This window comes from Chaetodon trifascialis, chromosome 9 (genome assembly GCF_039877785.1).
Source record: "Chaetodon trifascialis isolate fChaTrf1 chromosome 9, fChaTrf1.hap1, whole genome shotgun sequence".
In the NCBI taxonomy this organism is placed as follows: Eukaryota; Metazoa; Chordata; class Actinopteri; order Chaetodontiformes; family Chaetodontidae; genus Chaetodon; species Chaetodon trifascialis.
Window position 1 is genome coordinate 15,154,751 of NC_092064.1, and position 15,985 is coordinate 15,170,735.

Here is a 15,985-nt window from a genome sequence, read left to right on the forward strand (position 1 = left end):
ATAAAGAGTAAAACCCTGGACAGAAATTAGGGAACTAAAGTACCTTACGGTCACTTTCAAACTAACATTGACTGGTCTATTATTATGTCCATTAGATTACAAAAAAAAATTAAAAATCAACAAAGCCAAACACTCCTAATGGGCCAAACAGAGAAAAGACGCAATGGGGGATTCTAAAGTGCAACAACAACAGCATATTATATTTAAAAATGATGAAACACGATCCAAAAGTGACACAAGTGTAACAGAGCCCACTTCTCCCGTAGAGGTCAGTGTCAATAATAAAATACATATTTCATCAAGCTTTAAATACAGCCTTTTGTGCTTATGATTTCATTGTTCAGACATCAGGGACATGTCTCCCTTAGAGTTTTCCAGTATACAGCAACAACCTCACTAATAACCACTGGAAAAGTCCTTTTCTGAGAAGTAAGCTATTCTCAGCTGATTGATGTACTGCCCCTGCAAAATGATGCCGATGATGAATACTTCCTCAAACGCTTAGAAGTCACAAGTGTCAGTGAAATAGAGACAGCACGTGGTCCCTCGTCAGTCACTGATCCATGTGGTCATTGGCTATTCTTCCTTGAAGCCAGTCAGTCACAAATGTAACATACACTTGAGTGACATAGAGTTTTAGTTCTAGATTCTAGAACATGGTCTTGGGTCCGAGCAGAAATCGGATAGTCTCCCTCCCCGATGCAGCACTCAGGATGCCTGCTCCCCCCCGTTTTGTTCATTGAGTTTTGCCGCCTCCCTGAGGAAAATGAAAAGCAGAAAGAAAGAGGAGCAAAGAGAGCGATAAGGTCAGCGGTGACAAGAATGTAGAAATAAAAATTTGAGCCATGTATTTATATTACAAGTTGCATTACTTGCGAATGAAATTAAAGTATTGTGACCTCTCAGATGAGGCCAGTCGCATCTAACAAACATCCACTTACTCGTCATGTCCATTTGCTCTCCACTCTTGCCTCACATCTACTGACACCACTCCTGGAAACCAACATAGAAACTGCAGTGAGTTTTTGCCCATGACTGTAGAGTCATTCACACACGCAACTTTGTATTCTTACAAACAGACATGAAAGTGTGTGTGTGTGTGTGTGTGAGTGAGAGAGACCAGGTATTTATCACATTGTGGGGACAAAAATCTGTTTACAGAGTCACATTATGGGGACTCACCTGCCTTATGGGGACAAAATGCAGGTCCCCTTAATGTAAATCGTTAAATTTTAGGGTGCAGACTGAGGACAGGGCTACGGGTTAGGTAAGGTTAGGTTAGGTACAGGGTTAGGAATAGGCAGATAGTGGTTATGGTTAGGGTTAGGGTTGGGTTAGAGTAAGGCTCCAGGAAATGAATGTCAGTCTATGTAATGTCCCCACAAGTGTGTGTGTGTGTGTGTGTGTGTGTGTGTGTGTGTGTGTGTGTGTGTGTGTGTGTGTGTGTGTGTGTGTGTGTGTGTGTTTGTGGAGCAGCTGGAGTGTGATAAACATAATGTCCTTACCTGTCTTTCCTTTCTTGTATTGCCACCACACCAGCGGTGCCACCACAATACTGAAAACCGCCACTGCGCAGATGGCTATCGCTATCACATAATGATTAGACTCAGGTGGATCCTTGGGTGTACCTTAAGATACAAACAAACGTTGTCAGAGTCAAACGTTTATGAACTGGGGCAGTTGAGTTTAAAGCATATGAATGGCAAAATTTTATATTTTTGTCATCGTCAACAAATTCCATTAAAAGGCCAAAACCAAGAAAGTGTTTGTCAGTCTCCGTATTTTCCCTGCCCTGTCTGTGGCTCCCAGCTCTAGACCCCTTAGTTCCCTAATTTTGTGTAAAACAACTTTTATGACACACAAATTGTTAACTTTACAAATATGGAACTTTAATTATGGACACGTGTTTTTGAGAGCGATCTTACACCATACTACTGAAGATTCGACTGAACACATCGCAGATGGGTTTTTTTTGTTTTTTTTTTAAAGGCTGAATAATTTCCTGCCGGGCAGCTGGGCTTTGCGGTTTTTAGCAAAAATTACTCAAACAGGAATAAATTGCGCAACTGTTGGAGACTATTTTAGCCATGCATTAATACATATTTGGCATGCTAGTATCTACCCCAGCAGGAAGGAGAATGTAGGAAGTACTCTGCCTTTGTCTATGAGAGCAATGGTTTGGCTCACTGAAGCTTTGGGACAATAATGGAGCTCTATGGCGCAGAGAGATATACTGGAGCTGCATCACACTTTGGCTAAACTTGTTTAGAAAATTCTTGATAATAGAATCACTTCACTGTTGTTTTTTTTTCTTTTCATGGGATTTGTTGATCACAAGAAATACACATCACCAGACGCATTCTTTAAAGGGTCACTTCACCCAAATTAGAAAAAAGCAAAAACAACACATATTTTCTCTCTTAATGGTACAGCCATGCAGATAGTGCTGGTTTAATTTCCCCTGGATTTTAGATATCACTGCTTCCATCCAACTACAGTGAAGGTGATAAATACATGCGATCCAGCAGCTTATTGGCTGAGGTGTGAACGAGCCAATCCACATTTTTAGCTGGTGGCAGGGCTCTAGGGATGGAACTTTAATAGCTTTGGAGACTCTGGTGCCATCATCAGGCCAAAATTTGAGTTTGGCCAATCCTCTGGTTTATGGCCAAATACCTGCTAAACTAATGACATTCCCAGCAGCCTCAGCTGTACTTTGTGTTAAGCTCTAATTGGAAAATGTTAGTATATAACATGCTAAACTAAGAACATGATAAACATTATACCTGCGAAACACGCACGTTAGCAAGTTCATCGTTAGCGCGTTGCCAGTGTTAGTGTGCTCCTCGCAGAGCAGCGTGCTCGCTTGCGCTTACGTGTCTTCGCAGAAATAAAAACTCTTACGTGAAAGTCAAACAGTCAATCATTGATGGGATGTAAAAGGTTGCAAAAAATTTCCCACGCACATTCCTTGAAAAGTATATATCAAAGGGGATCTATGTTGAGGGTTTTCTGCTGCTTTTCACACTTCCCAAAACTTACCCAGCATAAAGGAGATTTTGTTTTAGTTTTAGAAACCATAAGAACTGAGTCTAACTAAGTCTTTTATTGAGTTTAGTACTCACAGACTGTTATCATGTCTGAGGTGTCCTGGCCCACAGAGCAGCTGAAATTCAGCTCTCCATTGGAGCAGTTGAAGTATGCGGTGCTGGAGCTGTTGAACGTCATGGTGTGTGGATCGGGAATTGGATCGTGCACATCCTTCGTCACCTCATTCACGGGTTGGCTCCATGTCACCTTCATGTACGGGTAGCCGCCATGTGAGGAACACGTCACGTGGCAGCCAGAGTCATCATTACACGATGTTGTGACTTTAGGTTTACTGTATTTGGCTAGGAGGGAGAGGCAGAGAAGGACACTGTCAGGATTTCCAACATGTTTCTGAAAGTAGCCATTAGTTTAAGCACGAAGAGTTTGCCTAAAGCTTGTCCAAGATCACAAACTTCTAGTCAAATCATCAATACTGAGACAGTTGTCTGAGAATTATACAGAAGGGATTTTAGGTCATACCTGTGAGACTGAGGTGTATGTCTGTGTCAGAAGTACTGTCGCTGTTTTTGTACATGATATGGCATTTATAGGTACCGATATGGGAGATGTTCAAATTGGTCATGTACACAGTTGCCTTGCCGTAATCCACTCTGGTGTTCTTCCATGTCTCTGTGATATTTCTGGATTCATAGTAACCATTCACAAAAGTGCCACCCCTCTGAAAGTAGAAAAATCGGATTGTTCGGTGTTTGTCAAAGGGGCAGTGAATGGTCACATTTCCACCAACCTCTCCCGTGAGGTGAATCTGAGCGTGGCTTTCTGGAAAAGAAATGTAAGGGGAAGTAGAAGGTTAGAGCATTCCGGGAAAGCCTTTCATGTAACATGAAGAAATTTTGATAAGTAATAAATGAATGCAAGCTCTGGTACGCAATCAGAGACAGAGTTCCAGGCAAACTGTCTTTCATAGGAAGCCGATTTCCAGCAATGAAATCTCATTGGCTGGAAATACTCTGAATGTCTAAGGTGTTAGCATTTTTGTAAAGGACATTACATAAATGCTGCACCATGAATACTTAACTGCATAAATGGAAGTGTGGGTTGAAAGACTAATGATCTGTGTGAGGTTATATTTTAGTTTTACATCTTTAAGACTTGACTTGAAATCCACATAAGCAATATGTGTGAACAGTTGTTAATTTAGGCTTTAGGTGGGTGTGAAGGTCAGGGTTTTTTTTGCATTGAGAGCTCCACTTCATGACGTAGTAGACAAATCTCAGTTCCTCTTCAGCCTGTTTGCCCTTTCTTCTGTATTAAATACATTACAAGCAGTGTCCCCTTCATGTTGTGCATGGTCTAAAGATCATAATATCGAAAGTGGCGTTGCAGTGAGCTTTTTCCTTTCATTATTCATTTTCTTTTTCGTTCTTGTGTGTGGGTGTTTCTGGTCACCTCATGAATGTAGTAGCTATGAATTAACAATTCCTGAGAAAAATGTCTGCAGCTTAACTTGCCAGATATTTAGCTTTCTTCAACAGCGATTCACAAACTTCGTCTGTCTGAAATTTGGTGGTTGGCAGGTAGCTTATATACTTGTTTTATATTTGTTTCTGAACACATAAATAGGGCCGATGTGGCTGATGGGACTGTGAAGTAAATTAAGGGGCCTTAAAGGAGCAAGAATAAGAAAAAGAAATTGGGGAAATATGTTTACTCCCTTTTTTGCTGAGAGCTCCCCTCCATTGTCTGTACTGTAAATGTTAGACAACAGCCAGCGGCCAGTTCACTTAGCTTAGCTTAGCTTAGCACAAAGAGTGAAAACAAGGGAAAACAGCTAGCCTGGCTCTGCTTTCCAGTCATCATGCTAAGTTGAGGTGACCAGCTGCTGGCTGAAGCTTCATTTCAACATATTGTACAGACAAATGAGTGATTTCAATCTTATTTTTCAGCTCTCAGCAAGAACGCTAATGATTGTCTTAGAACTTTTCCTCTAAAACCACAAAAAGCAATGAGTCAAAATAGAATATAAAGTTCTGTATAGCTGCACAGTGGAATGATGATTCTGTGCTTGTTCATCTCTGCTGGTGAATTTCTCACATTATATGCAGTTTTCTGATTCAATTTGTGGCTGCCACACTGCTGGGTTTTATTATAATGCACTTGGAGCTGCTTCATTCATGTGCGACCAAGCATAGCGCTGTGATATCACTTGTCCTCATGCATATAATCTATTTAGATGAACAGCTAGTTTCACTGTAAGACCAAGATGAAGGTGTGTTGCTGATGTACTAATACGATGAAACTGCTCACCTGGTACAGAAAAGCACCACGTCAAAGTGAAAACCAGCGCCAACAGCCAGAGGGAAAGACTTTGGTTTCTGTGCAAACAGGAAAATAAGTAATTGTTGACATGGTTACCACAGTAACACTTGGGCATGACAGCAACATTGGAGCAAAAGAATTTTACTCTCACCGCATAAATAATATCTACAGATTTCCCTGGCCGAACGCCCAGAGTGCTTTAGTTCACAGGCTCTGTGGCTGCACATGTGCTCAGACTGACTGATCAAACCTGCCCCCCTCTGCCGCCAACTGTGACTCCTCTCACAGTCAAAATGCCTCCTCTTCACAAGGACAAGTACGCACAATTCATCAGAATGATTATGTCAACAGATTTCTGTCTGAGTCCATGAGGTGCTTCATACTAATAGTTTCCCCCTTTGTTGACCTTCAAACTTCACTGAAGCTGCAGTTGATGACCCACAACAGAGGCATCACTGAGTAATGCAGAGTCATAAACATATTGTGTTGTTGTGAGGTCAACGGCTTTCCATTGGAAATATGCTGTCAATGACTCGACTGCTTCAGTAGTAGCGTGATGTAATGGTTAATTACATTAGCAACTAAGCAATATGGAGAATTCTGAGGAGAAACTAGTTTTTGTTAGTCTCAGCGCAGGATTTGTGGTTGATCTCTGGCAGTCTTTTACAGTTGACTTACAGCAAGCATAAAGAGGGCATTTGAAACAGAAAGTATTCAGTGTCTTGACTGTAACATTTGGCCCAATTCTCCATTTCATAACTACATCAATGCTCATTATTACTCACTATTGAAAGCATCTGAAGAGCCCCACCCAAACACAAGTTCATGTTCATTATTGTTGTTTGTTGATGATGTCCTTCTCTTTCGCTGTAAACACCTCTAAGTGTCAGCCTGAGAGTGTATGTCACAGTGCTGTAATGTCCACTGCTGAAGTATCAAAGTCAGAACAACATGACAGGAAATGGCATGAGTACTTACTGAAAATACTGTGGGCTGCAAGGTGATGCCTGTTGAAAAGATAAACAAGTTGGTCACTTGTGGTTGGATTATCTTTTCATTTAATCTTTTAAATCAATGCACAGCCGCATGAAGCAGTTAGGAATCCACTCGACTGGCAAGTTCATAGTCGAGCGCTCATGCAACAATCAGAAATGGCCTGTGATGCTCAGATCGTTTGTGTGTCACATCAGGCCCAAACAGTGGCATTAGATTTTTTCATATCTTTTCAGAAATCTGAAGCTTAAATTTAACGGTACACCGTAAACACCCTTGAATCTACACACAAGCAAAAAACTGAAAAGCTCTGACTGAATACCCCACCACCAGCATCATCACCACACACACAAAAAATGAAAAAAAGTGTTTTCAACAATCCAATAGTAGAGGAAAGTCCCAGGGGGCAGTATCAGAGAAAGACTGTTTCTCTGCAGCAGGGTGTATTCCTGTACCTGCTGGGGGAATCTGCCATCACACTTCAGACAGCGCCTTCTCGATGTTCCTTATTATTATCATTTTGTATGTGGTATGTGGATAGAAACCAAATGCCGAAGGTATCAGTTACTGCTATATATGGTTTCAATTAGTACATATTTCTGTGTACTGATGTGTAAAAACAGTTTCCCTCAAGGTAAATCATTGATTTTATTCCATGTCCTTAAAAGCCAGCAGCCTGCTTGACCTAAATCTCAGGAAAGTCCCAGTTGGAGAACAGTATCTCGATTGTTTTATTTGCTGGGTGTGGTTTTATATGGTGTGACAGCAAACAGATGGTGAGAGTTGTCTGAACACATCACACGCCTTATCTTCTAAGACACCTGGTCTCCCTTTACTCATATTGTACACCTGTAACACACATGCAGTCTAGAGATCACACAAGGCTACTTTCACTGCTTGCTCTGAAATCTTGCACTTAAAACACAAATACCAAGGGATTAATAAAGGCATTCTGATTCTGGAGAATATAATAAATAGAGTACTTTGCAACAAAAGAAAAATAGCTTAAGACAAAAGAGGAGTTCCAGGGGAAACACCTGCAGCATGGATGTTTCTGAGTACCAGAAACCACATCTGAGGGAATTCCCAAGAGCCATGTAATTACCTTAAACGCTGCACAATACCCGGCGTGTTTAGTTTCAGGAAAAGTGATACCAGATGGACTGTGAAAGTGGTATTAATAACTGTGGAATTCTTGAATCGGGCGTCATGTCTTGTACAGTATGAACTGACTGTGAGGTAGTAATTCTGATTTAGTTTTCCCTCATATCCTTGACTCTATCTGTTTGTCGCACCAGCACCTACGAGTTTCTTAAATGATTGATCGCTTTTTTGGTTCGGGGATTCCCATGTGACAACATGATTTACAAAGCGCTAGTTGCCCTACTTGTTTCAAAGACACAAACGCATTCCACGAGGCTTTGGCTGTCAGATACACTACAAAAACACACAGACCACAGACAAAAACCACTGTCGTTAGACACTGATTAAACTGAGGTGAGAGACTATAGCTGCTCATGAATCACTTTTTCTTTCAAGAAGGGCAGAACACAAGCTAACTTCCTATTTCTTTTCTCATTTCCATTCATTTCGGACTCCGCACATGTTGAATCACAATGTTAAATCACAACAGTGTCGTTAACACTGGTTAGCTCACAATCAACTCCCATTCTTGGAATATGTGCATCCTTAATGTATGAAATGAGCAAATACATACACAAGTAGGAGTGATTTAAACTGTCAACACACTCTCACATGCGCTCTGTGTAACAGCAACAAAGTGGTTATAAAGACTGAGCTGAGTGACTGTCCAAGTTCTTTGGATTGAGGAGTGTCTGTTTGCACATAGTCTGTGTTGCAGAGGACAGAAAGATTTTCTGATATGTATGCTAGCTGGAATTTCAAGCTCTCCCTGTGAAGATTTAGATTTTGGGAAGCTGAGGTCACACACACACACACACAGATACAGATACACAGACGGCAATCACAAGGTGCTGTTCAAAAGTGTTTCAAGTATTGCTTTCATATATCTGTGTGAAAGAAAACTAAGTCAATACGTCAGAGACAGTCTTCCTTTCTGAAATCATCAGAATAGCCTCATTCAAAACAATACAATCAGTTGTTTTCGAAAGAGATAAGGAGAAAAAAGCTCTTACCATCATGCCGTCTCGCTTGTCTCTGACAGTTTGACAGGAAGAGACTCGCTCTCATACAGCAGACAAGCTGATGGGTGGAGCTGTGTGAGTCATTGCCTTTTTTTTCATGTCTTTTTATTTAAACCATGCGTAGTCAACAATGTACGACCAACAGCCTGATGTCAACCTGAGCACTTAACACAGTCCTTTTTTTTAGCAAGACAAAACTTGTATTGTTGAATACAACATAACAATCACAGATGTTTTACTCTCTGTGACTGAGATTTCATTTGAATGTCACCTTTTGCTGAGCAGCTCGAAACAGGCTTCCACTGAATTGAGTGGGCGTGTAGATTATGTGCATGCGCACGTGCATGCGTGCTCGCTGTAAGTCAACTATGGGATGTCACAGCAGAAAGCTTGACAAACTTCCTTGTTTGGCTACCACCTGAGTTTCACCGGAACATGTGGCATTCTTTGGAAGAGATCACTGTCATTGAAAATGACAAGCACAGACTGTGTTGCATCCATAATATTCTGCTGCTATGGTTTTGGTGTGGTCTTACGTCACAGCTGGTGTGAACCACAAAGAAGGAGGAAGAAGAAAGTAAAGATCAGAGTTTGCCTGAGTTCAATAACCTGATCAGCCAGTACTACAGTCTTATTTTGGACATGACCTCACTTGGTGTAAAAACAGCTACATGTTTGCAGACACTCCCTAAAATTAATTTCCCTGGTTAAAATGTGACAAAAAAACTCAGAGGACACTATCATCTTGATTGTATTTGCTCCTGAGAACAGACACCTTAAAGAAATTCACAAGAACTTAATTAAAAAGGTATTAGTGAACCCAATGAGCTTCCTAAGTCTTTTCTTGTACTTGTTTTATAGTAATGTTCTACTGTAAAAGCACAGTCTTCTATCAGTAAAATGACACAAGGCAATCATTAACATGCCATCTAGTCTAGTTTTAGGGTAATCAATCAATCCAGGGGACTAAATCAGTAAATATATCACGTTTTAGTTGTAAATGTAACCTCATGTGCCCCTAGGAGCAGCTTTGAATGATGGGATACAGCTGGGAGATGCATGTTCACTCAGCTGGCCATACAGTGTCACTAACCCTGTGACACCAAAACATCCACTGACTGGACATTAGACTCCATGAATTCACAGATTTTAACTCACTCCCTGTCACTGTCAACATAAATACCTGCACACTGTAAATTTCATCGTGTCTCATGCCTCATTGTCCTTTTTTGTCCTCGTTGAGCTGTATGTCTTTTTTTCATATGCATATACACTGAGTGTAATGTTTAAACCAGAGTCAATTCCTTGTATGTGCACACATCGTTGGCCAGTTCTGATTCTGATCCTGACTCCATTCTGCCACCAAACTGGCTTCTCCTGACATTTAGCTGATAGATATTTGTGGAGGGAGATGCATCTTCCCAGTGATGGTTTCTCCATGAAGATCAGTGTTGAGAGTTCAGAACTGTGGCATTTGTGCTGAAGTGGCCTCCGTTTGACGTTTTGCTTCTTCAACACAGGTGGTGCTCTATTTTGTCAAAAACGTACAGTGTACTCCCACGTCTGGTTTGCTATAGCATCTCTGCACCGCTAACCACAATGTTTCACATTCATGTTTTATTCTTTGTTCTTCTCCCGCGCGTGGTAGAACGTCTTTTCACTTCTGTTTTTCAGTCCCTTTGTTATAATGACAAACGCTAGAATAACTCCTGGATAGATCCATTTTTTTTAATCACCCATGTAATCCATTTTAATCACCATTCAAAAAGATTCTAATTTGTAAGTTTCCCAGCCAACTGAACTAACTTTGATGTAGGAACTGGACAAAATCTGTAACGTAATAACCCAGACTGCATGCGAATGTGACCCAGGGTTGCTCAGTAAGACTCTTTTCGCTCTCCTGCTCCTGTACAGTTTTCGTTGACCTTATAATGACTTTCCACTGAAGTGAACAAAAAGATTTACGATCAAACACTCGTGGGCCCCTGTCAGTAAGGGCTCTGTCCCGGCTGGGTGGAAAGTGGGGGAATGCACACACGGGCCCATGATCGAGCCTCGACTGCACCTGGCCAATACACCCTTAAACTGCAGCAAAACAAACAAACAAGCAAACACTGCAGTGTAAGAGGATAAGAAGGACATAAGCCAACATTGCTGCTTTGGAGGGAAAGTACTCATTTCTGGCAAACTGACATTCCTGAATTTAGTCACAACACCACAGTTTGATGAAGATGCAGCAAAAAAAGGACTTAAGGGGTTTTCCAGGTGTATCCCTGATACATTTGAGAAAGCTGCCCAGAAATTCGGGCCTCCTTCTCACTTGCCCTAACAGCTGACTCACCCCTTTTTCCATTCAGCCTGTTCCAAGACTTCTTAGTGTACTACCATAGTTCCCTTTTGAATCTTTAGGTTATTGGTAATGATATGTATAATTAAAGTTAAATAGCCCCTGAATAGAATGACTGCGAGACAGAATGTGTTGTTTTCACAGGGGAAATCATAATTCAGCCCCAGTAGGGGCTGTGCACCTCACCAAAAAGATAATGGCATGAAACTATACATAGAATCGAGGTGGCATGAATGTTTGTGGGAGGTGATGGCTGTTTCTGGTAACCAGCTGTCGGTGGAGGATGATGTATTCAGATTCTTTTAAGTAGAAGTACCAAAACCACACTGTGAAAATACTCCACCACAAGTGAAAGTCCTGCAATTAAAACCTAATTGAGCTCATTTTAACTTTCTTATATACTGCTGGGGGGATACACTACTAACAGTTGATAGTTTTTGTATTGATAAGTGAGTTTTAAAATTTTGACATCCTGGAAAACTACACAACTATAATATATAATCAACAGCATGCATATTTATTAGAAAAAGGAGACAAGGCATTAAAAGATCTTCTGTATGATCTAGACCCATTAACACCCACAGGCTCTCTTACATCCTTGCTTGGGTGGTGAACAAGAATATATTGGCCAGGGGGCAGGATGTGGGTGGAAAGGCTCTGCGATCACAACCACATTCCTAAAAGAGTTTATAAACAAATTAGTTCCCATCAATGAGGGGAATTTTGAAACCCATGAACAATCTAAGTCCTACCAGCTTCCTTAAACTGAGGGAGCGTGCAATGTCTCTGTTAAAAATAGTTGTACAAGAAGATATGAAGCACTGCATCGTGCTGTGCAGCAGAAATAGTAAGTATTATAATGATTTGCATCTTTTCACCAAGCAGACTGCTTGTCCGTCAGGTAAAGTCATTTACACTCAAGGCCTTAGCACAGCATATTGGTGCTTTAGGAAACTGGGGCAGTGAGAACTACACACACAATTGGACTTTAACGAACTGATAGATCTAGCAGCACTAGCAAGGAGTAGTGTTTGAGAGTGTAAGAGGGAGTTATCAGTTTAATTGTTAATCCTACAGCAATAAAGACAAAGAGCTTCACTTGTTCTATAAACGTGCAGTTAGGTGTGAGGACACTAATGAGGTCAGTGACAGAAATGAAACTCCAGTTAAATATCAAGGGAATCCCTGTGTGTAAATATCTGTGTGTGTGTGTGTGTGTGTGTGGGTGGGTGGGTGGGTGGGTGAGTGAGTGACTGACACTGAATTTTAATGCTGAATGAAGGCTGTCCATACTTACACACATACTTACTGCTGTGCACACTGTCCTAAAGAGCTAACTCCATTCTGTGCAGTTTAACCAAGAGATTCAAGCCAAAGAACTAAAATGCTATGTGCTATTAGTCACCAGCTGGATCACCAACATGGCTTCTGACCCTGCAATACAGGAACATTTATTCATAAAACAAACTATCATCTGTCAGGATAAGGGCCTTAAAGTAGATCCCTCTCTATTATCTGACACTGAAGCCCTGTTATGCGAAAAGCCCAAATTACAGTGTCAAGAGTATTTTTTCAAGATTTTATGCACTGTTGCCTCACTGTCGCTAGAAGGTCCCGGGTTCGATTCTTGCCTGGGGCGCTGTGAGCGCTGGGGGCGTGCCCTCCACCATGCCCCGTAATCTTAGTCTTAAATTGTGTTCATATAATTTAACTCACACCAAACCTGGACCCATTTAAATCAGATTTTTTAATTAAAAATCCCTGTAATCCCTCTCAAGAAGCCACCAGACCACAGAAAAGGAAACAGGTGTCTTGCTCTGTCTCAGAGGAGCTCTATAAGTGGCTTTGTTTTTTAATGCTGACCGCATGTGAGCTGCATGATTTGTGTCATACATTTGTAACACATATAATGAGCAAAAATCCAAAACCAAAATCCTAATGGCAGCTGTGGTTGTTGAATGCAGACAAATTCACTGTTTTGTTTTCTTGAACACCTGAAAAACCCACGTAAAACAAAAACAAGCCAGTACGTTTAAAGATACGACCGGAACGCCCAAAAGACGTGCAGCGTGGCTCTGCGCGGAAGTTAAGTAAATGGCGTAAGTAAATTACGTAGCATTCGCTGTGTCTTAGTACGGGCGATCGTAGTTGCTACATGGTAACCACGCAAGCATAATCCTGGAGAACACCCAGATAGGAGCAACAGATTGCCACAGATTCACTCCATGAATGAAGTTACCAAAAGCTCCGAAAGCAGAACATTTGGTGGCAAAACGGTATGAAGCCAATATCTCTAATAGCATGCTAGTGTGCTGAAGTCTCGCCCGCTAGCTAAAATGCTTAACTTTAATTCACAGAACGGTGAGCTAACGTTAGCTAGCTAGCTGATGTTATTAGCCCTCTGTAGTCATAGCCATTGCTTAACTACACTGCTGCAACTCAAATGTGCAACATTATTTGAGTCCTACCCATGCAAACAGAAGAACCGTCTTAAACAAAGGGGGCTGACTGAACTCATGTTTTTCTAAGCTAACGTTTGAGCACGAACACATTTAAGGTAGTTAGCTAACCTAACAGTTTGGCTACCATATGAGCACCGATAGCGCTGCTGAAACACACCGCTTCACAGGACGCTAAATATTACATAACAACCTTTAGGGCAAGGTTACTAAGTTAGTTATAGTGGGATAAATCAGAAACGTGAGCCGTCAAGAGGTTTGATGTCTGGTTTGGTCTGTTTCCTTGTTTCTGAGTTGGCAGCATACGAAGTTACATTATGTATTATATTAGCGTAATCAACGCTTACCTTTGAGATATGGTCTCAGTTTGCTGTAGCCTGATTCCAAGATGCTAACACTCATTAAAAAACAAACAAACAGATAGTTCTTAAGTGTAAAGAAATTTGCACAATAGCTACCATCAAGCCATATTCCTCCCATAGCATGGTTCCTTACAATGTTGTTGTTTTTTGTTAACTACAGCTTTCTCAGCATCAGTACATTATTGCAGCTGAAAGATGCCCCATGGTTCAGAGGATGCTCGCAAAAAGTTCATCCTGACCACAACTGGAAACTTCTATGGAATAAAGCCTTCGTCTTCCCTGGCTGACAGCCCAGAGCTCAATAACTTCTTGGATGATGGAAATGAATTTGTCTTGTCCATCAGCCGACATGACAGTGATCTTCACCTGTCAAATCAGGTAACACTAATGTTTAAAGTTTTGGAAGCATGTTAAGGTGTCCTAGTGAGGAGCAACATATCCGATTGAACAGATTTGGCTCACTCATATAGCAAAAATCTGAACCTAAACTTGTTTATTAATTGGCTAAATGGACTAAATTAATTAGAATTGACAATATATAAGCCTTTTAATCAAACATCATAGACAAGAGACATTACTCCCAGATATTCTCTGAAAGTTATCAAGTGAGGTTCTGAGCTTTGACCCTGGTCCTTAACAGTTTTTCACTATTTGTCAAATGAATAGCCTGGTAGTATGTATATGTGTAACATAATTGATGCATCACACTTAAAACAAGAATTAACCGTCATATTTTATGATCGCATTTTATTTTTCTTTGTCAGGTTGAAGCATCGGGGGACAGCAGAGAGAAGGTGTTAGTGTTCTTCAAGCTGCATCCCACCGTGATCACAGAGGACAACCTTCATCAGAGCCTCCTGGTGTCGTCCATGCTGGAGTCTCCCATTAACACGCTCTACCAGGCTGTAAGACAAGTCTTTGCACCTGTATTGCTGAAGGTGAGCCTGTCCTCATGTATTGGAGAACCCTATACACGCATTCTGTAGGGTTGACCAAAGCATTCCCTATATTTGTGGTTAAACTATTAAAATAGAAAAGAAAGAAAAACCTTAGATAATTGATAACAAATTACTGTCAATTAATTACAACAACTTTCTGATGTATACAGGAACACTAATGAGTGTTTTGCGAAAACAAGACTGTTCGGTATAAAAGTTGTGCCTGTCTCTCTTTCACTTCTCTCAAGGACGAGCGGTGGCGATCAGCATTTGATCCTAAGCTCGCAGGCTTGCTGAGTGAGTTGGAGCTTGGCCTGGGCTCAGTGGTCCGCCAGTCTGGAGCACAACCCTCTGCCAAGAAGGGTTGCACGGAGGAAGATGTCATTGGTATGCATTAATGTATTTACAGTCATATGAAGAAGTGTTCCCAAGCCCATGTAGTAATATCCTTTATACAGTCATGTATATCAATCTATATCATATATATCGTCAAACCCAATCATCATGATACTATCACCTGTTACCAATGAACCTGAAAGCATATATTTACAAAAATCAATGAAGCTGATGAGGTAAAACATTAAATGTATTGTCTTTGTACTGTTTTCAATTGTGTGTATGTCAAAATGGATTAGCAAATTGTTAGCAATATTATTACATAACATTATGCATGCCATTTGACAATGCACATTGCTAGTTTACATTAAAGGAAAGTGTTTAGCATACTTGTATATTATTTTGATGTAAGTGTTCGATGTAAATGTTGCTCTATTGGCTAAAGTTTAACAGGCAACTACACTTGATCACTGACTTCTTACCTTTTGGCTTAAGACTGTCTACAGTACTGTATTAGACTAATATATGCATATAAACATCATTTGTATGCATCTCTTAATGTGACCTGTCAGGAAAAGTTCATACATGTATGGCCGGACATGTTCACTTCATAAAGGAAGTTGCAGAATAAAACAACAACAAAAAGCCTCTCAGCTGAATCTGATAGGAACCATCCTGGTTTTCACAAGCAAATACTCATATTTTTCCCCTCAATGCAGGCATCCTGAGTCCTACTGATGAGTTCCAGTACTGGATTGATATCTCTGAGTCTGCAGAGAAGAACAGTGTGCGGGAAAGAGCTACACATTTCACTGAGCACTTTAGACCTATACAAACGGTATGCATGGTGTACCCTGTTGTTTTTCAGGACTGCCTACATGAAAAAAAAGTTATAACAGTGGCTTCATATTGTTTATATATATATATATATATATATATATATATATATATATATATATATATATATATAGGGTGGTTGCTACATGAATTACAAGTATCGACATGTGAACTGTAC

At 40.7% G+C, this 15,985-nt stretch overlaps 2 protein-coding genes across 2 annotated transcripts in view; one reads left to right on the top strand and one right to left on the bottom strand.

Moving 5' to 3' along the window:
- Positions 1–586: 586 nt before the first annotated feature.
- LOC139336553 (uncharacterized) lies at positions 587–3,877 on the bottom strand (the record flags this gene model as incomplete). The annotated part of the gene is made up of 5 exons (XM_070970690.1): positions 587–757; positions 942–993; positions 1,506–1,628; positions 3,126–3,392; positions 3,571–3,877. Coding segments are annotated over 5 exons (798 nt in total), but the record flags the coding sequence as incomplete, so codon positions are not given.
- Positions 3,878–13,038: 9,161 nt separating this feature from the next.
- Positions 13,039–15,985, top strand: part of dync2h1 (dynein cytoplasmic 2 heavy chain 1) — a 101,880-nt gene continuing 98,933 nt past the window's right edge. The window contains exons 1-5 of the mRNA XM_070970225.1: positions 13,039–13,151; positions 13,857–14,074; positions 14,461–14,634; positions 14,883–15,021; positions 15,690–15,808. Coding sequence (XP_070826326.1) covers positions 13,892–14,074; positions 14,461–14,634; positions 14,883–15,021; positions 15,690–15,808 — 615 coding nt within the window. The 5' untranslated portion in view covers positions 13,039–13,151; positions 13,857–13,891. The remainder of the gene's footprint in view (positions 13,152–13,856; positions 14,075–14,460; positions 14,635–14,882; positions 15,022–15,689; positions 15,809–15,985) is intronic.